Source organism: Clytia hemisphaerica, unplaced genomic scaffold, assembly GCF_902728285.1.
Source record: "Clytia hemisphaerica strain Z4C2 unplaced genomic scaffold, Clytia hemisphaerica genome assembly, whole genome shotgun sequence".
Taxonomy (NCBI): domain Eukaryota; kingdom Metazoa; phylum Cnidaria; class Hydrozoa; order Leptothecata; family Clytiidae; genus Clytia; species Clytia hemisphaerica.
In genome coordinates this window covers 1,295,415-1,307,795 of record NW_027104297.1, presented here as the reverse complement: position 1 = coordinate 1,307,795, position 12,381 = coordinate 1,295,415, and the positions used below count along the sequence as shown (strand labels likewise).

The 12,381-nt window shown below is 35.2% G+C and overlaps 1 protein-coding gene across 1 annotated transcript in view; it reads right to left on the bottom strand.

Moving 5' to 3' along the window:
• Nucleotides 1-296: 296 nt before the first annotated feature.
• The window catches only part of LOC136817327 (TBC1 domain family member 23-like), a 48,631-nt gene continuing 36,546 nt past the window's right edge, over nt 297-12,381 (bottom strand). The window contains exons 6-18 of the mRNA XM_067073672.1: nt 11,448-11,572; nt 10,946-10,992; nt 9,668-9,771; nt 8,030-8,143; nt 6,080-6,175; nt 5,744-5,914; nt 5,021-5,063; nt 4,505-4,608; nt 4,100-4,153; nt 3,666-3,787; nt 3,270-3,349; nt 2,912-3,038; nt 297-1,238 (exon numbers count right to left, since the gene is read on the bottom strand). Of these exons, the coding sequence (XP_066929773.1) occupies nt 968-1,238; nt 2,912-3,038; nt 3,270-3,349; nt 3,666-3,787; nt 4,100-4,153; nt 4,505-4,608; nt 5,021-5,063; nt 5,744-5,914; nt 6,080-6,175; nt 8,030-8,143; nt 9,668-9,771; nt 10,946-10,992; nt 11,448-11,572 (1,458 nt within the window). The 3' untranslated portion in view covers nt 297-967. The remainder of the gene's footprint in view (nt 1,239-2,911; nt 3,039-3,269; nt 3,350-3,665; nt 3,788-4,099; nt 4,154-4,504; nt 4,609-5,020; nt 5,064-5,743; nt 5,915-6,079; nt 6,176-8,029; nt 8,144-9,667; nt 9,772-10,945; nt 10,993-11,447; nt 11,573-12,381) is intronic.

The window sequence follows — 12,381 nt, the reverse complement described above, 5'->3', positions numbered from 1 at the left end:
GAAGCTGTATCCTTTGGAAATTAAAGGAGGATCTTTATAAACAGAAGAGGAGGGACAAGAGACTGATACTAATCGGTAAAAGTCAAGTGTACAGCGCCTAACGAATATCATGTTTGTATAGAAATTTTTAAGAAGGTTGTACTAGGGAATTGATGTATTTCAGATTTCACATGTGATGTTTATTTCTGTTAGATAACCGATTTTATGCAACAAAATCGACAATTCCGAATTTTAAGACGGAATTTCTATTTCATGAGCCTAGCCGAGAGGAAAGATTTTTGAAACTCGTTAGCTTTTGAAGATTTCAAAGAGCCTCCACTTCGAAACCATGAGACTAAACATTTAGCCAAAAAAATCTTCAATAACCTAAACATTTCATAAAAAATAAAAATAAAGAAAATTTCCCAAATAAAGAATTTCCCAATGAAGAAATTGAGTAAAAACTACCAATATGTCTGCAGTATTTGGTAATTTTGAAGCCCGTGATGATGATGCAGTTTGTTGGGACTTGAGGCATATCATAAAAGTCACCTTCAAAGAAAAGGCTTCCCAAGATTATAATGTCTACCAAAAAGTCATACCCTGCACAGCTTTAAAACAACAACCCAGCCGGGTCTGATGGATTTTAAGCAATAACCCATCCGGGTTTGCAAACAAGATAGTCAAAACTTTTTCTTATGGATTATAAGCCATATTCGACGTATCAAAATCTGCGAATTTATCCGACAACTTTATGAGGCGGTGTTCGTTCGAGACAAAACATCAAAGCCAAGCAAAAACAATTTTCGCTTTTAACTTAGAAATTGATTTCCAATTAATTGGCACGGTTTCTAAAAGATTTCTTCATCATCATGCGGTCAATCGATTTGAATCGAATTTGCACCATATCGTGAACCACGGTCAATCGATTCCTTCACCAATCAACACGCCATATTCGACAAATGACGTCATGAAAAGAATACGTCACCTATTCAATGACTTTCATTATCCTTTCCTTGATTTTCTTCATTACTTGTTTTGAATTGGGTATTAAAAACCGTTGTGAACCGGTTATATTAAAATCTTCCCCTTCGGAAGTTCCGTATTTAAACGTGATTAAGTCCGGGTGTTTCCTCTTAGAGGTGATTTTAACGATTGATGTCAGATGCGGTCTGGACTGGATGTTGGCCCAACCAGGTCGCTCTTTATCGACGATTTCTCGTAGTATGAAAAGTTGCGATGGCGTGAGCAGAATATAACTGAAAATTAGTAGAATTTAAAAAGATTATCAAGGTACTTAATAGGCTAAAACAGTTTAACGTTAAAAGGGGATACCAAAAAGTCAGAAAAATTACTAGGCAGGTAAATTAGTATATGTCAGTGTTTCTTTAGAATGTACCTGAGTGACTTTTCAGAGATCTTTAAAATCATCTTTTTCGCGGTATCTTCTTTAATCTTAGGAATTTTTTGACCTTATTTTCAGAGATGATGTATTTTTCCACGAGGATTCCAATGATATAGGTTTCGAAGTAATTTGGGATGAAATATTCCAGAAAATTAAGATTTTCTGATTTTCACTATAGCAATTTTTTAAAACAGTTTTATTACCTAAACCCTTCGGAAATCTATTGTTGATACCATAAAATTGCAAATTTAAATTTAAGGAGTAGAAAAAGATGAAGAATTCCAAAATTTTCGAATTCGGGTAACATAAAAAGTGGAATATTTCATCCTATGCCACTCTCTCGGCGAATATATAGCTATTTTCTGAAATATGCACTCTTTACTATTACACTCGTGTATTTTTCATACTCAAAATAATATCCAATAGTTTTAAAACATTTTTTTGGACATCCCGTTTTTTATCAATATTTTTGGAATATCTCATCCTTTTCTACTCATTTCATCATTTTGCTTACATTTTCTAATAATTTATATGGTACACCATTTTTGAGAATATAATTTCAAAAGGGAATCTTTTATAGATAAGGAGTAATTAACTGTAGAATTTCTCATCCATCCGCAAATAAGAAAGCTCTCATCCTAGATTACTCCTAATTTTGTCCTTAAATTGTATCTGTTCAACTCAACCAATTAAAGCCGGATTAAAAAAATCGAAATATTTCATCATATCTCTTTTTCTCAAAATAAATTGAAAAGGTTTTCATTAAGAAAGGTTGTCTTAAATAGGAGATACCTAAAAAAGACAATTTGTTACACTGTAAAAAAAACACCGACATATGTGGAAACTATTAGGGCATTGAAAAATAATAGGTAGTACCATAAAAAGTTATCAATGAGAAATCATTAAGTTTATAAAACAAAAACATTTGCAAAGAATTGTTTTGACCATGGAGATATAAAGAAACAGGAGATGTATGCTATTGTAACCAAGCTCGCCCTACAATTAAAAAAGTTACGATGTATGCATGCTCATAAACTCATATATCGTGCATTTTAAATGAGCTCATTTATCCATAGGTGAAATCTTATTGGCTCATTGAAGCTTTAAAAATTAGATAGAGTGGAATGGATAGATAAAGAACTTTTCATTTTTGGCCTGAGAAAATATCTTTTCAAAACAAAATTTAACGGATAACGAAATTGAACATAAACTTGTTTCGCGGACGAAGTTTTATTTGACTTTTTGTATATTAGAAAGCTAATATCTTCAATACTGATAGTAAGAATGTTCAGAGCAATCTTGGGCGAGCTTAGAATTTCTTTTGATACAGTTTACAAAAGAAATCAAAAGACATTAACAACCAATTACCGACACATTCAACTCCTGTTTTTCTTTATACCTCCATGTTTTGAGGAGTCTACGTTAAAGATAGAAACGCTCTAGTCTACCTAAATATGGACCCTCTCATCTACGAGATTCTAATACGCCCTTATAGTGTCTGTTACTCGGGGAGAATAATAGGCATACCTGGAATACATTTGACCAGAGCCGGTGATTTCACTACAAGGGAAATGTCGGATGACATCTGATCGTTTGACCCATGTATCGATGTTCACTGCTTCCTGGTGTTCGTCGCTACTTGAGGCTACTGCGTCTGAAAAGATATGGAAATAAAAAATTATAAACAATTTCATAGAATTGATAAGAAAATTCATTATAAGATACAGCTATAAACTGGCTGAATTTATAGCAAAACATTGACTTTGACCTCCTCAGAATAATTTAGCCAGAGAAACTCTTATAAAACACCTATATCATATAACTATTATCTAAGTGCATGATAAATTTAGGTGGCAATAAAATTTGAAGGATCCACATCAATTACCATCAGGGTCTTCAATGCTGAAGATGTCGAGATTCACTCCACGATAACGTTTCCCCGTTTTATCGTTTTCGCTGACGTGTCTACGGAAGAAGTAAAATAAAAATGTTGACGATATAGAAAAGTGTGTAAGACCAGAATGACGTAATTTTCTAGGCATAACTTTTCTTGATTTTTTGGTAAAAAGACTTGAGGAAATTGTTAACCGTGTCGCTAAAGGGTGCTTTACACATGTCAATTTGTCGAAAGGCAAAAAGTCTAAACAGTGCAAGTCGTACCAAAATTTCTGAACTTCACATTTTGGCACGACTTTAGTTTGAGTTATGCTTTAGATTTTAATTCAATGTCATGTCATGGTTTACAAGCTTCTAAAAGATAACCAGATAAAATCAAGTATACCTTTCAACTTGTGTTTTATTGGATTCAGTGATCAGTCGCCCCAGTCTTTCACGAACATCCACACCTCGATTTAATATACTACTTGATATTTTGTCCACCAAACCACTTCGCGTGGCTGACATCTAAAGAAAGATAGGTAGTCAAAATAAATCGTCAACAAAATTGTCCAAGCCATGAAGGCTTCTGCTCATCCTCCAACAAATCAGACTGTAAGTTTTGGTCTCCACGACATAAGATGATGTAAAAAGGTCAGAGGAAATATCCTCCTTTAACCCTTTAAGTATTCCCATGAAAATCTGGAATACCTATAACCGGTCATCATCTGCGGAGAGTCTAAACTTATGTTATTACCGCTATTTGAAAGATTTTGAAGAAAAAAAGGGGTTAATTTGTCAAGCAAAAGAAATCCTTTACAAAAGAACACAGCACGATACCTTGGGTGACATTGGCGTATCTGATGAACTTTCACCTTGTGACATTTCATGACTCTAAAAGGAAAGAATAAAAAATACAGCGATAGACGAAAATGAAGATAAGGTAATTTGCAACTGTTACACGCTGTTTGATTCTCAACTTCATTTAAGGTAGAATATGAAAAGGCCTGTCTTTATGTTCTTCTTTGAGTTTGTCCTCTGAAAACTTTGTCACAGAGACTGCAAAAGTGGGCTGAAATTTGTTTACTGTAATTGTTTTTCCGTCTTCTTAATTTCTGGGTTTGGGGACGAATTTTAAGCACCAAACTAAGGCTAAAAATTCAGCAATTACTCCTTGTTAATCGTACTTGTGCCCACCAATCTTATCATTTGTCGACGAAAGCTTTTATAAGCATGATGACAAACCTCATCTTCAGAGCTGAAAGCTTCTGGTGAACAAACAATACATTTCTTGGAATCATGGTCTACTAAATTGCCCGTCAAATCGTCTGCTAATAACTCGTGTACCGCTGTATGAGAGAGACAGAGAGATGGATAAAGTGTATATGAATGAATTTTCACCATGATGAGTTGAAGTTTTCAAAAAATTGATGAATTTCAGCCTAAGACAAGTATCATAAGATGGTCTGATTTCGGCAAGCTCCTTCTAATCCCGCCCCAAACTTTAAAGATAGGAAAGAAAGAAAAAGAAAGAAAGGGTAAAATCGCTGATTGAAAAAATATTTTTTATTTTCTCCTCCTTTCACTAAGTAAAGGGATGAAATCCCAATCAGTGATCCCGAACCAGAGCACCAGGAAGTATGAAAGTAAAGTATAAAGTTATGCAACTATTAATGTTGCGTAGGTTATGATTTCCAAGGAAATTCACAAATTCCCCGGTGGGGAAATAGTTTTGCCGGATTAAATGCGTAATGAACATACCTGAATATCCACCTTTTGCAATGCTAACGAAGTGTGTTCCTCTCTGTATAAATGAAAGAAAAATTGAGTCTTAATAACTTCTTAATAAACATCCCAAATGATTTCAAAATAAAATGTATTTTCTCTAATTTAGCGCGTCCTCTAATTAATGCGGATTAATTATTTTGGCAAAGTGGGACTAATTTATTTCCTTTAATTATTATTGAATATTACTTTCTCCCGTAAAATTAATAGAGATCATATTCCCTAAATAGCACTCGTAACTGAAAAAATATATTATACCGTGGCTATACTAAGCAATTTCTATGTGAAAATAAGCTCACAAGAAAAGAATTCGGGTAAAAATTTAAACCTTTTCTAGTGGCTATATGAATGTAATGCAAGCAACTTTAACATTTGATAATAAGTCTAAAGTAAGTCTAAATTTGCTTTAAGGCCGGTCTCCACTTTCGTGCGAAATGGGTGAAAGTTTCTTTCTTAACCTTTTTGGCCTGAAGAAAAGATTACGTCATAAAAAAGTTTCGCGCGAACAAAAAAAAAGTTGAAGGAAGTTCTACTTTTTTCATCCGTTACGTCAATTTCGACCAATGAAATTGCTTCATTTTTCAACCAACCAATGACCTTACAAAAATGTCAAAAAGCTATCGTCATTGTTGCGCAAAAGTGAAGACCGGCCTTTAAAGGAGTGCTGCGAATATACCAAGGTCTAAATCACTAGCTTACCTGTAAGAAGTTAGCAACAACCATGTTAACGTATTGATCTTCTGATTCACGCCCAGACCCAACGAAACATAAATGTTCACCGCCCGCATTCGATCCCGCCTCTATCGATTGTTGTTGGGTGGCGAAAAGGGCGGCGACTGCTGTCTGAAACTCTTCAGGCTCTTGTAACATCTGTGAAATAGAAACTGTTAGTTTTGGAGAGCTATTCTTGAAATTTTGGTGAATTATACATAAATTTGATACAGAGAAGCCTCTTTATATACTTCCTGAGACGGAAGGTTCCTTGGAGATGGATTAACTTTTAACACTGGAAATCAGCTTTAAGGGTTTACTCACGAGGTTGGCATCAAGGTGAAAAGCAGTAGGGAGATGTCCGTTATTGTAGTGCTCCGCTGGTCGACAATCCACAAGACAAAATTTGACGTCTGTGTTCTGTAACAAAGAGAGTTTATTGCAATTTCTAACTTTCAATAAAATGGTTTCAATTAAATGTCCGAAAAGTGTACACGCCTAAAGTAACAAGAAATTTCTTACCCCTACACAATTATAGGATTTTCCGTTATAGTAAATAAATTTAGAAAAAACAAGCAATACTTTAATGGACCTACCTATTTATAAAACGAATAATTAGAATTTAATGGAAGTAATGTATAATTTTAAATTTCGAATTATATATCTATTGGAACGGAGAAAGCAATTAAGAAACACCTTTTCGGCAGTACTAATGTGCATCTATGTGCAAAAAATCGCAAAAAACGAATGAGAAAATCTCGAGAAAATCTCAAAAAACCGCTTTTTTCGGGACATTTCCGGTTCTAGCGGCCGGAAAAATTTCTTTTTCGAAAATTGGGCTCTGTCACATTTCGAGCATTGCCATTTTACATCATTGTGCAAAAAATCATGAAAATCTGTCGAGTATAAGTTGAAAAAATGAAGGAAAACCGTTTTACGCCGGTTTTCGGCTGTTCCGGCGATTTTTAAGGAGTTCCGGATTCAAAGGATGATTTTTATGGAAATCAAACGATGCTAAGTTTTGGGCATCATCATAAAGAACATTTTTCTGTAAAGGAACAATTAAATAAGTTGAAAAAATGTGACGGAAATGTGAAAAAACGACGATTTCCGGCACATTTCCGGTTCTACAGACCGGAAAAAATTTTTTTTCGGCAAACGGTTTTCGACACCTTTTCGGCAGTACTAATGTGCATCTATGTGCAAAAAATCACAAAAAACTAATGATAAAATCTCAAGAAAATCTCAAAAAACCACTTTTTTCGGGACATTTCCGGTTCTACCGGCCGGAAAAATTTCTTTTTCGAAAATTGGGCTCTGTCACATTTTGGGCATTGCCATTTTACATCATTGTGCAAAAAATCATGAAAATCTGTCGAGTATAAGTTGAAAAAATGAAGGAAAACCGTTTTTACGCCGGTTTCGGCTGTTCCGGCGATTTTTAAGGAGTTCCGGATTCAAAGGATGATTTTTTTGGAAATCAAACGATGCTAAGTTTTGGGCATCATCATAAAGAACATTTTTCTGTAAAGAAACAATTAAATAAGTTGAAAAAATGTGACGGAAATGTGAAAAAAACGACGATTTCCGGCACATTTCCGGTTCTACAGACCGGAAAAAATTTTTTTTCGGCAAACGGTTTTCGACACCTTTTCGGCAGTACTAATGTGCATCTATGTGCAAAAAATCGCAAAAAACTAATGATAAAATCTCGAGAAAATCTCAAAAAACCGCTTTTTTCGGGACATTTCCGGTTCTACCGGCCGGAAAAAATTTTTTTTCGAAAATCGGGCTCCGTCACATTCGAGGGTTTATAGTAATGCACCTTTGTGCAAAAAATCAGAAAAATTGAATGAGCCAATCTCGAGAAAAGTTGGTAACTAACGAACGAACTAACTAACTAACTAACTAACGAACACGGGTTAATTTATAGGACCTTCACCCCACCGGGGTAGGTCCAAAAATGTAGTACGGTAATAAGTACCCGAAGCAAACTTCTAGATAATAATAAAAATGACCAATAAGCATGCTAACTAAAGGACCGAAGATGAAAATAAGGTGGAGTCTCCGTAACACAAACACGCACAGGGAACATAAATTTGTTTGAGTTCAGGAAATTTGGTGCTACGGAATATGGTTTAAAGGGTTTATGGTTTAGAGTTATAGAGAGTTATAGAGGTTCGAGTTAAAGAGACTCAACTGAACCAGAAAAACAAAATCTTAAAAAGGTAACATTATCCTTATCCAGTATCCGACACATCCTCAACTACTTACCGATCTCCCTTCGACAGCTTCTAACAATTCCACCAGGGAGATTTGTAAACAAAGCGAGTTTGAAATGTAATCGTTGACAGTGATCTTCGTGCCAAACAAGAATGGTTGAAAATCCTGTACGAAACAAGTAATACTTTAATGGACCTACCTATTTATAAAACGAATAATTAGAATTTAATGGAAGTAATGTATAATTTTAAATTTCGATTTATATATCTATTGGAACGGAGAAAGCAATTAAGAAACGCATCGATGTTTAACGGTGAAAGAAAAATAATATCGACACTTTAATCAATCATTCAGAGAAAATTAAAACTGAAGTAAAAAAATCTGTCGAGTATAAGTTGAAAAAATGAAGGAAAACCGTTTTACGCCGGTTTTCGCCTGTTCCGGCGATTTTTAAGGAGTTCTGGATTCAAAGGATGATTTTTTTGGAAATCAAACAATGCTAAGTTTTGGGCATCATCATAAAGAACATTTTTCTGTAAAGAAACAATTAAATAAGTTGAAAAAATGTGACGGAAATGTGAAAAAAACGACGATTTCCGGCACATTTCCGGTTCTACAGACCGGAAAAAAATTTTTTCGACAAACGGTTTTCGACACCTTTTCGGCAGTACTAATGTGCATCTATGTGCAAAAAATCGCAAAAAACTAATGAGAAAATCTCGAGAAAATCTCAAAAAACCGCTTTTTTCGGGACATTTCCGGTTCTAGCGGCCGGAAAAATTTCTTTTTCGAAAATTGGGCTCTGTCACATTTTGGGCATTGCCATTTTACATCATGGTGCAAAAAATCATGAAAATCTGTCGAGTATAAGTTGAAAAAATGAAGGAAAACCGTTTTACGCCGGTTTTCGGCTGTTCCGGCGATTTTTAAGGAGTTCCGGATTCAAAGGATGATTTTTTTGGAAATCAAACGATGCTAAGTTTTGGGCATCATCAAAAAGAACATTTTTCTGTAAAGAAACAATTAAATAAGTTGAAAAAATGTGACGGAAATGTGAAAAAACGACGATTTCCGGCACATTTCCGGTTCTACAGACCGGAAAAAATTTTTTTTCGGCAAACGGTTTTCGACACCTTTTCGGCAGTATGTGCATCTATGTGCAAAAAATCGCAAAAAACTAATGATAAAATCTCGAGAAAATCTCAAAAAACCGCTTTTTTCGGGACATTTCCGGTTCTACCGGCCGGAAAATTTTTTTTTTCGAAAATCGGGCTCCGTCACATTCGAGGGTTTATAGTAATGCACCTTTGTGCAAAAAATCAGAAAAATTGAATGAGCCAATCTCGAGAAAAGTTGGTAACTAACGTACTAACGAACTAACTAACGAACACGGGTTAATTTATAGGACACTACCTGAAGGTAGGTCCAAAAAGATTGGGTAAATTTTTAATTTGAAAACTTTTACAGTCAAACCTCTTTAAATTGATCGCCCAAATCCCTTTGTTCAAGTTAAGGAGGCTTTGAGGTATGGAGAGAGAAAGAAGATTGTTACAAGGAATCATAAAGCCCATTAAATGTGTGAAGAGGAAAGGATATATGGCTGCCATTTTCATTGAATTTAGTTTCATGCCCGTGTTCCGTCATTCAAATCAATAAAAATTTAATATTTCAGAGTTCCGATTGACTAACCTTTCTATACGAAGTTGGTGTACGAACAGCGTAGTAATGAGCCAGCGCACAAAAATCCTCAATATCTTCCGCACCAAGTTGTGCTGGAAAATTTGTGATCATCTCTGTACAAGTGAATTGAGAAACAATCATAAAAATATGAAAAAGCATGTTTAAAACATGAACGGTTAGTTCAAGGCTTCCGTATTCCTAAACAATAAGGCCCGCCGTCCGAGGTATAAAATTAGGTGACAAAAATTAGACGGAATGGATAATACGTAGATAGAGTCGAAATTTTGCCTGGACATCCCAGTAACCTAGGGCTTTCAGACAATCTTTTGATTGGTTTCACGCATGGCGTTCTAAATCTACGTCCAAAACCAGTGGAGCGACAACGAGTGTCTACATGCCTCCGTGTCTTTTGCGAAGAAACTTTAACAGCACTAAAAGTACATCCTAAGGTGAAAGACTTTGGTGTCACTGTAGATCTGAAACGCCTCGCTCTTCGAAAGAGTCTAGTCAAATGGTTTTGAAATTGAAGTAACTTTAGTAATACTTTTTATTGACGAACACGCTTTTTTATTATATTTAACATTTGAAAAGGTTTGATGCAGGTTGAAGTTTATTGACAGTTTGAAACATTTACGCCAATAAGCCTTGATGAAAAATGAAAAATTAATTACCTTAATCAATAAAGGCGTTTGAAAAGGTTTTTCTACTTTGATTTATTGCCTTATGAGTTTTTGAATATTCTACACATAAGTTGTCATTCTCTGTACACAGTTGAGACTTTTAACGGCTGTAATGTTTTCAATTTACCGAGTCGTTTTTTATTACATCCTTAAAAAATTACCAATTTATGCTAATACAAGTCACCCTTTCTGATAGCTCCTATTTGGCGCACACCCTCCTAAAGGCAAAAAACAGAATTCTACTTTTTTCCTCTCTTCTCTTTACGTCACAATGCAACGACTTCAAAAATAGGCCCCTTGGATTTTGACGTCAATTCACGTTTGCTAGGCCTGTAGATTTAGAACGCCATGGTTTCACGGTATCCGATCCGAGACCAGCCGGCTCAGCTTTTTCTGAGCTGTGCGAAATTAGAACAAGAAACCTCTGGTTTGAGGCGCGAGCGTCTTATCAAATCGTCCAAGGTAGCTGGGGCGCCGTAATTGAAGCATCGTTTCATCTGACAGATACATAATTCTTTCTTTATGCATTGGTAGTTTCTGAGTATAAAACTACTATACCCTCCTCTATAAACTGACCAATGCTTGTAAGACCAAATATGATACATACCTATAATACTTGCTTTGCTTTTCGTTGAATTCTCCAGTATTTGATCTCTATCAAGAAAAGAAACATAAAGCGTTTAGTTCCCTTATTCGCTTGAAGAGTCACATTCAGAATCATGTACCAAAATTCAAATCTTTCAATAATTATAAGAATCAATCAATTTACTGAGAATCTTCTGTACTACAAACTTTTTAAGAACAGAAGGCTATGAGGCCCAAAAATATTAAGAACAGGTTAAGAACATTTTAATGCCTCGCAGACTCTAAAACACCCAACTTCTTAGGAAGTCGCAGAAGAATATTCAAAAATGACAAAACATTAAGAACATTTTAAGAACATTTTTATTTAGACTTGAAAACAACGGAAGGCTCCAAGAATTTGTTGTATTAGAACGTGTAATATATGAATGGGTTATATCAGAGCCACACAGGAAACATCAAGGCAAAAATCTTTGAAAGTCACTAATAAAAAACAGAAGAAAAAACAGAAGAAAAAACAGACTTACTTAGCATTAAGCACCATGACCAACATGAGGAAGAACACGAAATAAGGATCTGATTCCAGGTAATAGTAGTCCCACATAGCGTGAATCACCTCCGAATCGCATATACAGACGAACAAGCTCCTTAGCTAGGAAAGATATAAATTGTGAGTTAAAATCTTTTTTCTATAAGAGCAAATGAAATGAAGAACTCATTTGAAAAAATACCAACCGAGTTCGAGAGGTTTAGGAACGAGTGCTTTACAGGTCCAATACAAGCAAACTGAGGCCAAATAAAAATTCTAATTTTAATTTCCGTAATTTTGTATCCGGCCATTATGGAACAAACATGAGACCACCAGCCCTGAAGGGCACTGCGTGACCTACCAGGCATCATTCCTCGCGGTAGAACGAATACTAGAGTACTAACGAATCTTTCATTTTAATGACATCTTGTCAAATAAAAACAAAATCATGTCATAACTGTCAGGTGTAGTAAAAATTTTTGCCCTTGTGAGGAAACGGGAATTTACGGAATTTACCTAAATAAAATAAAGTCTTTCCTATATCATGTGATCAAAATAGTGACGCCATAGGCAAAACTGCAAGGGAAAATAAGGGGCAGAGAAATAGCTGATTTTCAAAAATCAAAATAAACGAAAATGATTGGTACCATCTGATAGAGCATGAAATTCTAAGCAAAAAAGTGTATTACAGCAACTCTCTGACTAAAACACACAAAGAAATACAGCCGCTTTAAGGCCAACTAACTGCCAGTCTCTACTGTGATTTGAAGTTAAATCTTGTAATGGCGGCACTATTTTGGTCATAAAGAGTTTTCCCGGGCCTAATCCGCGTTTTCCCTCTCAAAAATATCTTGTAATATACTGTTCTTTGGAATAGACTAAAAATGGCGAGGTCGTAAAAAAGATGTCACGGGACCCCAGGCATGGCCCCC